The 15,912-nt window shown below is 34.7% G+C and overlaps 2 protein-coding genes across 2 annotated transcripts; one reads left to right on the top strand and one right to left on the bottom strand.

Moving 5' to 3' along the window:
* The first annotated feature begins 3,413 nt into the window (after positions 1 to 3,413).
* On the top strand, positions 3,414 to 8,589 carry LOC123229348 (serine hydroxymethyltransferase 7-like). Its single transcript, XM_044655115.1, has 4 exons — positions 3,414 to 4,688; positions 5,938 to 6,340; positions 7,810 to 7,911; positions 8,167 to 8,589. Exons 1-4 carry the CDS (start codon positions 3,663 to 3,665, stop codon positions 8,391 to 8,393), a joined length of 1,758 nt encoding a protein of 585 aa, XP_044511050.1. The 5' UTR covers positions 3,414 to 3,662; the 3' UTR covers positions 8,394 to 8,589.
* Positions 8,590 to 9,301: 712 nt separating this feature from the next.
* On the bottom strand, positions 9,302 to 10,752 carry LOC123229349. Its single transcript, XM_044655116.1, has 2 exons — positions 10,259 to 10,752; positions 9,302 to 10,160 (listed from the first exon to the last, which is right to left on the bottom strand). The coding sequence occupies exons 1-2, from the start codon at positions 10,604 to 10,606 to the stop codon at positions 9,552 to 9,554; spliced, it is 957 nt and encodes a 318-aa protein (XP_044511051.1). The 5' UTR covers positions 10,607 to 10,752; the 3' UTR covers positions 9,302 to 9,551.
* Between the last annotated feature and the right edge of the window lie 5,160 nt (positions 10,753 to 15,912).

Genomic DNA, 15,912 nt, shown 5'->3' with positions numbered 1-15,912 from the left:
AATGCATTTATAGGCTAAAGCAGCAGCAGCCATCTCTTGACATCTTTCATATTCATGGGCACAGGATCTGTGAATTAAATAAACAAAAGTTACAAAATAAGATACACATTTGTGCAAAATAAGTTGAAAAAGGAAAGGCTACTACAAAAGCTACATGATAAGATACACATTTCTGCAGTTTCAGAACTCTCATCACGTCTAATATTCGTGTTAATGGCATCATTAGTTCTATCCCAAAGTGTTTTAAGGTCCATATATTCAGAACTCCAAAGTGTTAATGTGAAATTATTGCATCCTTAATCTGAAAATAAATCTGAACAATGAGAAAGCAAGACAAGTGAATGAAGCCAAGAGGATAATCAGAACTCTGGCAGCATACCCAGCAATTATCCACCTTGGTTAGTAGTAGGAAACGAGGAGAAGTGTACAAAGGAGTCTTCGGATCATAAAATTCAAACATTGGACTTGGAACCTGCACAAAAAAAATACTCATTTTAGATATCAAAAGGTAATATTCAATCAGCTCCACACAAAGAAACCCCTATCAACGGAACTAGAGAGCAGCTGCAGGCCGAAACTTCAGATTGCGGATGACTGTACTCTGGTCTCGAACTGGAGCTTGGAGTTTGGAGGAGAGTTTTATGCAACTGGAAAACATAATCAAGTGAATGGAATTATTTCATTCCCTTCCTATTTAACCAAAAACGACACCGTTTTTGGTTAAATAAGAATCGGCTCGCGAGCCTTGACTAGCTGATCAGCTCACGATCTTTGACGAGCTGATTGGCTCGTGAGCCTTGATGAGCATTGGCTCGCAAGTCAAGGTGAGCTGATCGGCTCGTGAGCCTTGACGAACACTGGCTCGCGAGCCATAGCGAGCTGCTCGACTTAGAGTTTGTATTCGGGCTCGAGCTCGGTTTCTTTAAAACTTGAAGCTCGAGGTCGGGATCGGGCTCGTTAATACCTGGCTTGTTTCGGGCTCTATCGAGCCGAGTTCGATTTCAAGCTCGAGCTAACTTGGCTCGAATCCAGCCCTACCCATTGATGTAGCATGTCAAGTGTCTCATATATCAAAAACTGTAATTTCAACTTAAATCAATTATTGTATATATTTACAATTATATTAAATCAATTCTATTTTAAACACAAATTTTTTGTTTAAATTAATAAATGTCACAATTACCTGAAAAGCTAGAGGAAATCCCATGATCTCATACTATTTAAGCTCATTTTCCTTCTTCTTTTTTAGACCAAAATTTATAGAAATTCAGGAGATATTATCACATATAGAGTGATATGTCATCTGTCACACCTGTACTCCCCATAGGCATGTATTGAACCCATCAAGATGATCAGTCAATTGTAATATATTATGGGAAATTGTTTTCCTCAAATTATTCCTTAATAACCCCATGTGAAGATAAAACAATAGCGCTAACTTTACTACATCAATGTCGTCCTCCCCTTACGACCTCTGTTGGAAAACACAACTCAAATCAGCATATGTAACTGACTTACACCCGTGAAAATATGTTTGGAAGATCTGATCTATGACTTTTGATGAAATATAGATGTCAATATCTACCATATGATTGAATCGAAGGTCTATCATAATGGCAAACTCATACGGATTGAATCTTATATCAACATCATTAACTTGAAACTATAACTCTTCTCTCGAGGTCATCTTATTTTTCGTTCTAAGGATGAAGGCGTGTATTAGAACCTCACTAAATCGACTATCTTTCAAGTCCAAGAAGTATCCAAAACAGGTACGTGGAAAAATTTATAATTGCCTCTCTGTTAATAATTTTTTAATCACTGCTGCAACATCTATATATCCACGTGTAGTAACTTAAGTCTTAAAGTGTTTTTCGAAAGAAAATCGTATTTCATCCCAACCGTCATCCATTTTTCTCTTTTGTCCAGCTCCCTGGATCAAAATTAAATTGCGATTATATTAAATTTATATAAATTATTCAATTTTGTATATAGAGGCCTTATTCAAAAAAATATATATGAAATTCGAATTCCATACGTCAAAAAACCTTAAGATGCACAAATTTAAATTTGTCCCTCATATGAAAAATATAAAAAAAGCCTTAAAATTTCTCTTATTGTCATTCTGCCCACTTAAATCCAACCACGCGAATTTGCGTGGTAGATAACTTTGGGAAAACACATTTTGCCCCTATCACCCAAATTCGCTTGTCAACCACACGAGTTTGCGTGTCAACTGCACGAATTCATGTGATTGACTATCACCTCACGTGTCAACCAACTTTTCCAATTTAATTTTGCCCCACCACACGATTAAAACTTGCATTTTCACCTTCAACCACACGACTTCACGTGGTCCACAAAGTTTGAAAAATGCACAAAACCTCCTCGTCTTCGAGAAATCTCACCACACGAATTTGCGTGGTCAGTGCACCATTCGCGCGGTCACTATTGAATTCGTGTGATTACATTTCACCCCCCAAACTTCGTTTTTCAAACTTCATTTCAACAACAATCAATTTTACACCTAATTTAATATAAAAACTCTAAGAAAATTTATCAAAATCACCAATAAATCAAGCATTTTCATTAAAAATTTCAAATCAAAACCTTAACGCTAAACGCCTAAATTTCACATCAAATTGCTCAAATCTTGAACCGAAATGCATAAAGAGATGACAAGATTGTTTTACTAACCTTTTTTTCTATTTTCGTCATCGAAAACATCGCAAAAATCATGTGAGAAAATCGAAGGTGTTGACTGTGCGAAAACGTGTATTTGGATTTGCTATTTTTGTGTGTCTGATAGAGTTATGCGTCATTTTCATGGATTTTGATATGAGAGACATTTTCTTCTCTACAAAAATTTAGGGCATTTTTGTTTAAAATTTAAATACAGGGGCAATTTCGTTTTGCCTCCTTAACTTTGGGGCAATTTTTAAAAAATAAAAATAAATACATAAATTATTTAAATTTACTGGTATAAATTAAATTAATATTATTTAATTTAATAATTTAAAAAATTATTATTTAATTATAAATTACCATTTTAATTTGTAAAATTCGACATAATTTTATGCTTATCATATTATTTAGTTGGTCAATGAAGTTGTTATTATTGATATGAATGTTTGTTAAATAAATAAATAAAGTTGAAGATTTATAACCTTGCCAAATTGCCAATCAAACGTGCCTTAGAAATAGTCCCATTTGGGCATCTTAACGTGGGCCCTCTTCATGCAAGAAAATAATGCCTACACTGCACTGAACCTACCCGCTCTTACTACCAGATAAACTTAACAATTAACATCCCTTCTTCTTCTACACCTCCAATCAAACACCGCCACGTACACTTTACTGGCACTATCCGGTCACTACATCTCCTTGACCGCCAAATTCTCAACCAGGTTCAACCACTGAGGAACCTGGTTGACATTTGTCAAAAAAATTAACATTTGTTAGGGTTTCCAATTTCGCTTAGACAATATTCATGGAAGCTTCTGCCTCTGTTTCTGTTTCTGTTTCTTCATCAACATCTCATCAACGACCATTAACTCGTTACTTTCGCTGTAAACTTAGTCGCTGTTGTCGCTGTTTCTGTTGCTTCTACACTTATCCGTGAATTTTCCGTATTTTGTTTCAAATTCGTCGAGTGGTTTATTATGGATTTATCATCGCACACAAATTCGAGTCTCTCTTTAAGCTTCCATTCGCACGCATCCTCTCCACCATCACCGTCTTCGTCTATCATCGACGACTCAATTTCTGTGCAACTTGATTCAAGTTACCGGAGTTCGTCGAATCCGATTCCGTCAAAACCGCTGCAACTACTCGAGGATAAAACGGACAAATTAAAATCCGAAAATAACGAAGAGGACTACGACAAAGAAGATGAGCAAGAAGAAGAGTTCAGCATCTTAGGCCACCCGATGTGCCTAAAGCGACAAAGAGATGGAAACTGTTTGCCCTTCACGAAGCGCCTCGCAGTCGAGCCAGGGCTGGAAGCGCGTCGAGCCTCTGTTCGAGCCTGGGGAAATCAGCCACTGGCCATGGCGGACCCTGAGATTCGCGAAATCATGGAAAAGGAGAAAAAGCGTCAATTTAACGGAATTGAGTTAATAGCTTCGGAGAATTTTGTGTGCCGTGCTGTGATGGAAGCGCTTGGAAGCCATTTAACAAATAAGTACTCGGAAGGATTGCCTGGAGCTAGGTACTACACAGGTAATCAATACATTGATCAAATAGAAAGTCTTTGTTTTGAACGCGCATTAAAAGCGTTTAATCTTGATAGTGATAAATGGGGGGTCAATGTTCAACCGTATTCATGTACCTCTGCTAATTTCGCCGTTTATGCCGGTCTCCTGTTACCCGGAGAAAGAATTATGGGTCTAGATTCGCCGTCTGGAGGGCATATGAGTCACGGTTATTATACTCCGGGAGGGAAAAAAGTATCGGCTGCTTCTATATTTTTTGAGAGTTTTCCATATAAAGTGAATCCACAAACTGGTTTGATAGATTATGAAAAGTTGGAGGAGAAGGCCATGGATTATAGACCTAAGATTTTGATTTGTGGTGGGAGTTCATATCCAAGAGAGTGGGACTATGGGAGGTTTAGGCAAGTTGCGGATAAGTGTGGCGCTGTTTTGATGTGTGATATGGCTCATATAAGTGGGCTCGTGGCAGCTAAGGTGGGCATTATTTCTATTATTAAATACTTATAGTTCATGTATGAGAAATTTTAGAATTGTATGATTTATATATTACATATAGCATATAGTTTCATCTATAATCACTGTAGAAATAAAATTATTTAGAAGATTTTCTATTATCTTGTTGTTATTGTTATTAAATTGTGTTGTTCTCACCTGGGGTGGTGAAAACCTATACTTTTGTTTCTAGGTAGTCACTTGAATAAAATTGATGACTGTTTTATTGTTTATATATTAGAGTTATATCTAAGAAGATTGGAAGAACTTTCTTTCATGGATGGATTGCTACTGACATATATACACCGCTGATATGCTTCTTGTGAATAACTGCTAATCATATAAGCATTTGACTGCTGGTATCATCTTTGCATATCCACATTCATTTGATGTGCTTTTTATTCTAAACATCGTTTGGATATTTTGTAAGATAAGATATGATGATGCTGGGCAGAGACAAGGATTTGCTTCCCTCCCATGTCCTGTCACATTTTAGGGGCTGGAAACCATATGATATTACTGATTTGCTTATAATCTCATAGAAGTAAATATTTATGGATAATGTCTTATAATGTTTGAAGTTTCAGGCCTTAGTCCTTTGATAAAATACAAGTCACTCTTGTAACCTGGAATTAATTTTTTCGTCAGTAATTCTCAAATGCTATGTTCCTAAAATACTTTTGCTTAGTGGTCATTTTATATAATAGGAGAAGAAGTATCATCATAATTTCTAATTTTTATTTTTATTTTTTTGTTTGGAATGCTTTGATTTAATTTAGTATTTAAGTTTTGGACCTGAGATTGTTGCATCCCAAGGAGAATCGATTCCTTAATTATCTTTGTGGAACTCATGATAGCTGCACTTTAATACACAATAACCATTCATCGTGAAACATACTCCAGTCATAATTATTTGTGTTTGGTGATCCATCTCTTTCATTAGAAAATAAAAATATAATTGAACTTCTGGTTGTCAGAATTTTGAGCATTTTATTTTATGAGCTGTCCAAAAATAGATTTCAATTATGATCTTAGTAATTTAATATTTCAGCTTGTGAATGTTCATTGTCCTTTGAAATACTGCAATGGTGTTTACTATAGGTTGTGTGTCTTTTCCATTGCATGTGTCCTTTTATGCTTCATTTTTTTTTCTTTTATTCTTTTAAATTCATAGAAGAATAGTTTGTTCCATTTAAGCATTCTTACCATGTTCTGCTGTTCTCTTCAACAGGAATTGGCTAGCCCATTTGACTGTTGTGATATAGTTACATCAACAACTCACAAAAGTCTACGGGGTCCTAGGGGAGGCATCATTTTCTATAGGAGAGGCAAAAAATCCAGGAAGCAAGGAATGCCTCTTGGTCATGGTGATAATAGTAACCATTATGATTTTGAGAGGATAAACTTTGCTGTCCATCCCTCATTACAAGGGGGTCCTCACAATAATCACATTGCTGCTCTTGCCATAGCCTTGAAACAAGTGGCAACGCCAGAGTACAAAGCATATATGCAGCAGGTGAAGAGAAATGCCCAGGCCCTAGCATCTGCTTTATTAAGAAGAAAATGCAAATTGGTGACTGGGGGCACTGACAACCATTTGTTGCTATGGGATCTGACCAGTCGGGGCTTAACAGGTATTCTAGTTTAAACCTTTTCTATGTTCTTGAAACACTTGTTAAGTGAGTATCTTTTGCAAGAAAATACATACATGCATCAGGAAACTTTGTTACATCATGGTTAGGTATGAATATAATGATACCTGATTAGCAATTGGAGCATAGTGTTAATTCCTCTTCGCTGATGATTTATACTTCATTTTACACTGCTTTCAATGATAATTTCTCATAATTGATCTGCTTATCATTGTCAGTGGTGTTAAGCAACTATCATTGCAGCTCCATTCTCTGAAGTTATAATAACTTATTTTAATAAACCATATAAGCATTTGATTTGTATATATGCAGGGAGCTTTATTGCGTAATTTGGTATGATAACTTAATCTAAAGTACCGGTCATTCCAGCTACCTCCACAAGGATTCTTATAATTTATAGTTTGATAAAACACCTGAGCTTTAAAAGTGTCCTGTTCTTAGGTTTTGTGTAAAAGAAAGATTCATTATTGTGAGCAGAAATTCTTCTTCAGAGTATTAAGAGATGATTAATGGTGAAGGAACTATATTACTGCCATATTATGCAAATGTCCATGTGGATTATTGCAGAATTACAAGACCCTGGTTGATCAGCATGGTCTGATTTGTCTAGCTAGCTTTTTAGTTGTATGACTACATCTTTGTTCAAGAAATTTGGCATGATTAAGCGAAAGCATTATATTGCTGCCATCTTCTAGAATGAAAAAGAACATCATTGTAAGTTAAAGACTAACTGCCAATTAATTTTATTTTATTTTTGGTATGGGATTTGTTAAGTTTCTGTGGCATTTGAATCATAACAATGGCCCAAGTGGTTTTGTAAATCATTTGAAGTTCAGTTGGATGCTTGTCAACATTTTAATCAGATAGTAGTAAGATATTTCCAGGTATCTATGTTTTCTATTTTCAATGAAGGATTGGAATTTGGCTCAAGTATGTTCATGTTTGTGCCCAATTTGAGCCAAATTAGTGCTATATATGTTAAAACTGGAGGATTGGTCATCACTAATATGCAGAAAAATTATTCTGCTGCAATTGCATTATAGAAAAAAGAAGGAAATTTGTAGTTTAAGCTGCTCTTTAAAAAATGGCTAAAGTTGTATTCTTTTGTTGCACCACTTCATTATTTTTTTGGTTTGATTCCTTTTTCACTTTATGCCACTTTTGAAGTTGTTATAGGGACACTAGTGTAGCTTTTTGCTAAGCAGTACAAAACAAATTGTTAGAAATGGAAGCTTTGGAAGTAACAGGTGTTAAAGTGTTTTACTGTGATGATTGTAATGAACATTCAGTGATAATTATATCTTTTTAAAAGTATTGGTGATTTGTATGCTTACGAATGTTTGAAGTTGTTTGTTCATACCTTCATGTGCATATTTTTGTCAATATCAGTGTAAAAAATGCCCTTTTATTTTCACTAACTGAAATTATGTGCTTTTTTCCTTATTTGCTAGGCAAGAACTATGAGAAAGTCTGTGAGATGTGCCACATTACACTTAACAAAAGTGCTATATTTGGTGAAAATGGTGCTATTTGTGCTGGAGGAGTTAGAATTGGTAAGTAGAATCATTTCATGCATTTGCAATTTTAATATCTATGCTTCCTTGTAATCTTTCTTTCTGCCAGTTTTATTTCAGGTCAATGTTATGCACAATACATGCACATGCTCCACTGATTATATTCTTTGTTATTTCCACTAATATAATTTATTTTTAAAGTGACTAATTCCTGAATCTTGACATACTCGAAAGTCAGCAGACAGTTTCTTATCATTCCTTGACTAAATTTTCTTTTCTTTTGTGCTTTTCCAGGAACACCTGCCATGACATCAAGGGGTTGTGTAGAGGCTGATTTTGAGACAATTGCTGACTTCCTTCTCAGGGCAGTTGAAATAACATGTACTGTGCAGAGGGAACATGGAAAACTGCAGAAAGGATTCATCGAGGTTCTTCAGAATAATAAAGATGTCATTGAACTCCGAAATCAGGTTGAGGCATTTGCTTCCCAGTTTGCAATGCCAGGATTCGACATCGTTTGAATCTGTAAATTAGACAACCAGCATGCATTTAAAGCACCTTTTCTGTTGCTAGTATGACTTACCACTGCATCTGCATGTTAACTTTCCCATGGATCACCTTTAAATTATACAAAGAGGTCACATGAATTTCTTTTGCTGCCACTTCTTGGAGCCATTTTATTAATGACCATGAAAGGGGAAAATGAAAATTTTATTAGGATGCGATTTTTTTTTTTTAACTGTTTTGAATAATTAGTTGACCCACATTCAGGTCTGCAGTACTTTAGAAGTATTGGACAGCATGATTTGTGTTGGCAATGTGTATGTGTTGGCGTGTGGTTGAACAGGTCATAGATATTTTGTGGCATAATTTTGTTGCCAAATTCTAATGGCTCAGGCTCCGTCAGCTTTTAAAATTATTTTTACTAGGTAAGTGTTGCTGTTTTTCTGTGTTCCCCAGTATTTTAATTGAGCATTCTCGTATAGCATGGCACCCTTGAGGGGAGGCATGGCATGAATTTCCGGCAAGGCAAGGGACAAAAGGCATGAGATATGGTAAGAAATGAGAAAGTGACCACCGTCCCATAATTCTCTCTCTCTCTCTATATATATTTAATAGTTTTTACAGACCCCAAAAAAGGGAAGAGGAAATTGGCAGGGCAGCAGGAAAAAAAAATTATGGAAAGGGAGAAAGAGGTACGCAGAACAGACATGTGAGGGGGGTAGAGTTTTTGTTAGAAGCTTTCATCATCAGCTCCATTGCTTTCAATTTAAACCGAATCAGACAAAAGCTTCCGAAGCATCTCTTTTCCATCATTTTTTCACAACTGGAATCATTAGTCATTTACTTTTAACAATTAGAGGGGAACCCTAACCCAACCCACCTTCATAAATTAAATTAAAATATACATAAAAACAACTAAGAGATATTAAAACAAGAAGCCTGCTTGAAAATTAGTCTAAACTTGTTTTCATCTACTTCATATGGGGCTTTGATGGAAAGCTATTCTTTGAAGCTTCACTATAGAAACTATAGGAGAAGAACATGGAAATAACCCACAAGAGATATTAAAAAGAAAATATGAAGAGATGGGTAAGAGGTACAACAACCCCAACAACTGATTCCTCTACATATATGATTTTTTTTTTTTTCAATTTAACTGATCCTAATCTGTAATTCTACCTGTGACTGCAAAAGTCCAAAAGCTTCTTCCTTCCTTCAACAATCTCATCAAAGAAATCATCAAGCTGTCCAACAATATTCTCAACACCAGATCTCAGTACCCCAAAACATCCCTTCAGATTCTCCACTCTCTCCCTTATTCCCACTTCTGTTTCCCACTCCACCACCACTCCTCCGCTTCTTCTCTCCAACTCTGCTCTGAGCTCATCCAACGCCATCTTTGACCTTCTAAATTCATACAATAACACGCCTGGCCTTCCGTTCATTTGACTTATCTCTGCCGCCACTCTTTGTTGCAATCTTACTGTTGAGATCATAAACGCCGACCCAAAAAGCAAACATCCTTCATATCCTCCAACTCCTCCACTTGTCTCCGGCCAATAGTACACTAGTCCGTACATCAAGATCATCAGCAGCAGTGAACTTACGTTTCTCATTGCATATAATACTCCTCTAAAACCGTTGAATCCATTCAGTTTTGATTCAACTGACACCTTCTCATCAAATCTCAACGAAAGTTGCTGTATTCTTGTTTCCATCAAAGCTCTGTTCTCTTCTTCCAGCCCCACTGCCTCTCTTTTACACCCTGAAATTGCCCGGATCACCTGCTCCATTTTTACAGACATAAATTCATGTTAGTTTTATATATACATACATGTATACAAGTAAAGTGGTTGAATTAATTAAAGAACAAATGGTGTACCTGTCTGGAGAGTTGTGGGCTAAGGTGACGATGATTATCGAGAGATGAAGTGATGTTTAAGCCCGCAGAGTAATAATTTTCCATTCCTGAAATTCCCGATTTGAGAACGTGACAAGCCTCCCAAAGCTTGGAACTTTCATCCATGTATTCATCGAGCCATTTTTCACCGACGGGTAAATGGAGTTTCTGGACGAGGAGAGTTAGTTGAGAATGAAATGATCTAAGCAGAGAAAGAGCCCGTTGAAGAAATTGAATAGACATGAAGTTATTAGAGAGATAAACAAGCTCAAGATCATCGATCCCACGAGTTAGAGAAGAGTAGAAACCGCTCACAGAGGAAGGATCCATGGTAGTAAAACAAAAGAAAAAAATGAAAGAAAGAGGGAGGGAGAGAAGGGAGATCAAGAAAACAGAGGAAAGGTTTTATATATATATCTATATGAAGTTTTATATTATTGTTATAAAGAAAGAGGGAGATTTGATTAAATAAAATAAAAAAAAGAGAATAAACATAATAATAAGAACAAGAATGAAGAAGTGGAAATAGAAGTAGAAGAAGAAGAGGGTTAATATCTTTGAAGCTAGTCAGGTTTCTGTGGTTGAAAAGGATTGTTGGGAGCAATGATGGGTGTTTCCTATAGAGGGGAAAGGATGATTGGTAATATGCCATTTTCATTGTTTAATGGGCAGAAAGGAAAAAAACCCAAAACCCAAAAAAATATACTATTTAAAATTTAATCATCCTCATTAATTTTTTTTTTTTGTTATGAAAAATGAGCACGACCCGATTCCAATTTTTTTTACTTTTGTGGGTTTATTTTTAAGTAAAAGATATACTCTTTTAAAATAGGGTAAGTGGGTATGTTAATACTCATAATATATTATATAGAGTTGATATCTGTTTTGTATGATTATGAAGTTATAAAAAGTTTGATCAGATTCTTGACTGAGATTCTAATTTTATTAAATTTGTAGTTTTGTATTGAGAAATTGATTTTAGTGGGTTATTCTTTCTCCAGCAACTGATTTTATTTTTTCTTATATTTGTTTATTCGCTAGTAAAATTTGTGGTTTATTTGATTTAAATATTTCTTTTTTTTTAATTTAAAAAAAAGGGGGGTAATTGGAATAATGAGGTCCCCTGCATCATTATTCTAAGCAAAATCAGTCTTTTTAGGGCACATGACATTTTTAACTTGTTGAATCTTGGAAATTAACAATGGAACCGGCATGTATGTAATTTAAGGACCCATTAAGCGGCGGATCTAAAAGATGGGTTTGGGTCCCGAATTTGTTGCGTTTTGACCAAATGGGTTTCTAATGATTGATTGGCCTTAGCCCTTAGTTATTAATCAGCGGCAAAAGCACGTCTTTATTTTTAATTAATTGATCTCTTTATTCTTTAAACAATAATTAAATTGGTGTTAATCTCTTGCGGTGGGTGGGGGTGGGGGTGGGGGACCATGAAATCTTGTTTATTGGGTGAGATGAATATTTTTAAGAGTAGCGGCTGTTCGTGGATTTTTGGAGAACGCAAGTATGTTGGTCTTTTAAGATTTCCATCGGAAACTGAAGGATGACACCTCTGATTTTGACATCTCTTTTATTTTTTTTCAAGTTTTGGATACCAATGGAATCAAATTTAAATATTTCATATCTTAAATGCAATTTAAATAAAGTTGAGATTGGGGACATGAGGGAGGTGGGTGAGTAAGTGTTTGTTTTGTTATGTTTGGTAACTTTGTGTAAAATTAATTTTGCGGTGGATAAAAGGGGTAGATAGAATGAATGGCCAGATTTGAAAGGGCAAATCCCTGTCATAAAATTAAATTTTGCTATTGAAGGGGGAATGTTTCATTTTCTTCTTAATGGTGTTAGATGGATACAACTGGATGGATAGTCCTTCATGGGCTCTAAGAAAGGAATAATGTTTCATTTATATATTTTTTTTCAAATCAAGTCATCTTGTCAAGATCAAATTAGTTAGAAATTAAATTGGGGGACCCCTTACACTTATGAAGAGAAGGCAATTCCTAAATACCTGACTTTGTTTTTAAGACCAATATGATTTTCCAAATCTCCCATGAATTTTTTGAATGTGTCTATAAAATTGAAGTCTTTTTTTTGTTTTTTCAATTGTAATTAAAAAAAATCTTATTTTAGTCTAATATTTTTTAAGGATTAAGCTGACTAGTCTAAGTAGAGTTAACCTTAAATCCAATGATCAATCCTACAACTATTAATGAGTCAAGAGTTTAATTTTAAAATGTTATCACATATATTTGAAACCCTACTCCTATATCACTCAAATATTATTGGGGGCTTTATAAAATTGAAGTTTTCTTTTTTTGATAATCAGGGAATCTTACTCAAATTGGTTGAACAGATAAACCCAATAACATAATAACTAAATGTATAATTATTGTATCAGATAAGTCAAAATGTTACAAGCATAGAAAATACTTAAACCCAATTTTTTTTTTTTTGATAGTTCTAATATACTACTAATTTTATTAATCCTTAATGTATAAAATTGAAGTTGGTCAACCCTTAATTAGAGAAAATCAAATCTGAATCCTAGACGTAAGTTTGGGCAAGAATTGGTTTTGTTTTTATTTTTATTTATTTTTCATTGAGATTTTGTAAGTGGGTGATTATGTACAATAATTGAGTATTTAAACACTTGTCTTGTCTGTGACTGTAAATAAAAACAATACAGTCACTTTAAAGATGAAAAACGAGAAAAAGAGAGTTAATAAAGCAATGTAAAAGTGCCAAGTGCACAGGTGGCAGCTGGGAAACTGAACAACTGGATCAGGATCATATGCTCAACCTTCTAAAGTTTAGTTTTTCTTTCCTTCTGGGCCACCTAATTGCACCTTTATATGATAAAAGATTGAAGAAAATAGTTATTGATCTGGGAAACAATAACACAAGAGTAAATAAGTAAAAGAAATAGCAGCCAGTTGTGGACTGATATTAATTATCCATTTTACATGAATTCTAAAATTTACTTAAAAATAATCTCCTTTCTGGGTATCTGAATAATGATTTGAGCTTGTGATTTGTGAGTGAGATGGTTGAGTTGAAGGTGAAATACTTAGTCATGTGTGGTGTAAGAAGTGACAACTTTCTTATTATAAGATGGGCCATCATAACATTATATTGATATGACCAAAGAGGCTTTAAATTCAATGGGTTCAATTCAAGCCAGTGTTTGAGTTGAGATATGGCAGGAATTGCTTGTGGTTATGATATGATGCTAATGGTAAGGCTAAACCCATTTTCAAATATCTTTCACTGTTAAACAAAACTATAATATATTGCCCCTAAATGGTAATTTAAGTGGTAGAGAAAGAGAATTCCCAAGGGTAAAAGCATGAGTTTGAGATCCATCAATGACATAATAAGATAAAATTTTTGATGTAATTGGAGATTGTATTTTTTTTAATCAAGTTAACCCTAAAAAGGATATTTTGATTTAAATAAGATTTTTTTATTAAAAGAAATCTACATAAATTGATAATGTTATTGGATGAAACAAAACAAAGGAGAGAGGGTTAGGTCAATCAATAAACATATTTTCTTTATTTAAATAAAGAAACTAAGAAGGCCAACTTTGCAATGATGATAAATGAAAACAAAGTAGTCTCATTTTAAAGGTCAAATATGCCTTATTCTTTGGGTCTGGTAATAGCCCATTACTAATTTGTTTAACCAACATTGATGATGGCGAGAGGGATTGATAGAAGAAGGATTTTATTTCTTTTTTTGGTTTCAACTAGGCAAAACCCACTTCCGGATTCCTTCCCACTACAGCTACCTTTTAAGCCTTTTCTCCTCCCCAAAAAGAGGTAGCCTTATGAAGTTATATAGACTTCCAATCAACCTAAGCATTTATAGTAATGAATGTAACTAAGTGGCTTTATTTCTAGGCTTTTAGAATTCTTATATTAGCCTTTGGGTGTCCTTTTTCATGATTAGGATTTTGATTTTACAAGTTTCTTTTTTATTGTTTTTTCAAAACCAAATTTTGTGAAGTCCTTTTCTCACTCACCATGTGCCCAAGTGGGACATGCCACATGTTATCAATTGAATGATAGCAGCAACCTAAATGGTTCATATCATAAGGGATTTTGTGTAGACGGATCTTCTCTATGCAGAATAAAATTTTGACAGCTGACATGTTATTGTATTCTGACCAAGAGTGCCATGCCATAACATCAACTTTATATTTCTTCTCTTTGAAAAGCACTTTGGTCTTCAATCAATTTCCATGTAAAAGGTTATAAAATCCCACCAAAATTTTCAATCGATTTAGACTCCTAAAGCATCTTCTCAGTGCTCCAACACCCCATCATGGAACAACATTTCAGTGTCTAAAATTTCACATGTGTTGATTTCTCCTCTTCTACTTATATGCTTACTAACCCATTAAAAAAAAAAAATCTTCCACTCTTGGTCAGCATTCCTATTATATTCAAGAGAGTATGGTCCAAGAGTGAGATGTTGTAATTGGGTGAAACTGAGGGTGGTCCAATGAGAGTTAGAAAGAACAATGATTATCCAAAAGTGGGTCAGCAATTGATTGAATTAATAGGCTGAAAAAGTGACAGTCCTATGCTACTTTTTTGGGCTAGGGGTGGGATGGGAATAGGAGCAGAGCGGGAGAATATAAAAAAAAAACGAGGGTTTGGATTGAGGGGGTAGGCTGATTTAGGCCCACTCTTTTGGTGCTTTTAGAATGAGTTGTTATTTAGTACTTTTTGTGTACTCAAAATCCATTATTTAAAGCATTGCGGCTCGCTCGCTCGCTCGCTTGCTGGCCCTATTAGGACGGCCACCCAACATCCACCAGAAAGAGAGAGAGGGCAGAATGTAATCATGTCTGCTCTGTACCCAGAACAAAAGGATGCATTATTTGTGTTAAAATATTATTGATGGTGAGTTGGATTTTAGTCTGCGCAAGTGAAAGTTGACTTTGTGCTGGCTATTAATGGATGTTATATTCAGTATGGTTAAATTGGCGTTTGAGGATGGGGATTTTGGTGATGATTTGTAGTAGCTTAAGTTTGGCATATAGCTGATATGTTTCGAGAACTGAATTGTGCAGAGTAGGCGAAACAACTTAAAGCTGACAAAAGAATTGACAGACAGGCAATGAGTGGGACTCGAACCCACAGTCCAAGCATAAGAAAAACTCTATTAGCAACAATCTACGCCCAGTGGAACTCGAACCCACAATCCCGTGATAAAAAATCTGACGCCTTATCCATTAGGCCGTGGGTGCCCCGGCATAGAACATAGTAATATTATCTTATTCATAATTTGTAATAAAACGTGTAGTTCCACCACAATGATAATATGATGCCCCTATACTGAAAAATGACAGTCGTTTGGTTAAGGGTTGATGAAAATTACTGGAAAAATCTAATTTTTATTATTTTTGTTTGATTTATAAATAATATAAGATTTTGGTAATCTTTTATTATTAATGGTGATGGGATAGATAATATAAAGGATAATCTGATTACCACCTCTACCTTAAATGTTAAAAGATTACTAAGATAATCTTAATTTTATTGTAACTATATTTTTATCTAATAATATTTTTAGATAAAAAATAATCTTATTTTTAATTAATATAATAATAA

This window comes from Mangifera indica, chromosome 11 (assembly GCF_011075055.1).
Source record: "Mangifera indica cultivar Alphonso chromosome 11, CATAS_Mindica_2.1, whole genome shotgun sequence".
NCBI classification, from domain to species: domain Eukaryota; kingdom Viridiplantae; phylum Streptophyta; class Magnoliopsida; order Sapindales; family Anacardiaceae; genus Mangifera; species Mangifera indica.
The sequence above is the reverse complement of the archived record's forward strand: the minus strand, read 5'-3'. Positions and strand labels throughout refer to the sequence as shown.

Coding starts and splice junctions, on each gene's coding strand:
- LOC123229349 (XM_044655116.1), bottom strand. CDS start 10,606: ATGGATCCTTCCTCTGTGAGCGGTTTCTACTCTTCTCTAACTCGTGGG. Junction 10,161..10,258: donor GCCCACAACTCTCCAGACAG/GTACACCATTTG, acceptor AAAATGGAGCAG/GTGATCCGGGCAATTTCAGG.
- LOC123229348 (XM_044655115.1), top strand. CDS start 3,663: ATGGATTTATCATCGCACACAAATTCGAGTCTCTCTTTAAGCTTCCAT. Junction 4,689..5,937: donor GTGGGCTCGTGGCAGCTAAG/GTGGGCATTATT, acceptor TCTCTTCAACAG/GAATTGGCTAGCCCATTTGA. Junction 6,341..7,809: donor GACCAGTCGGGGCTTAACAG/GTATTCTAGTTT, acceptor CTTATTTGCTAG/GCAAGAACTATGAGAAAGTC.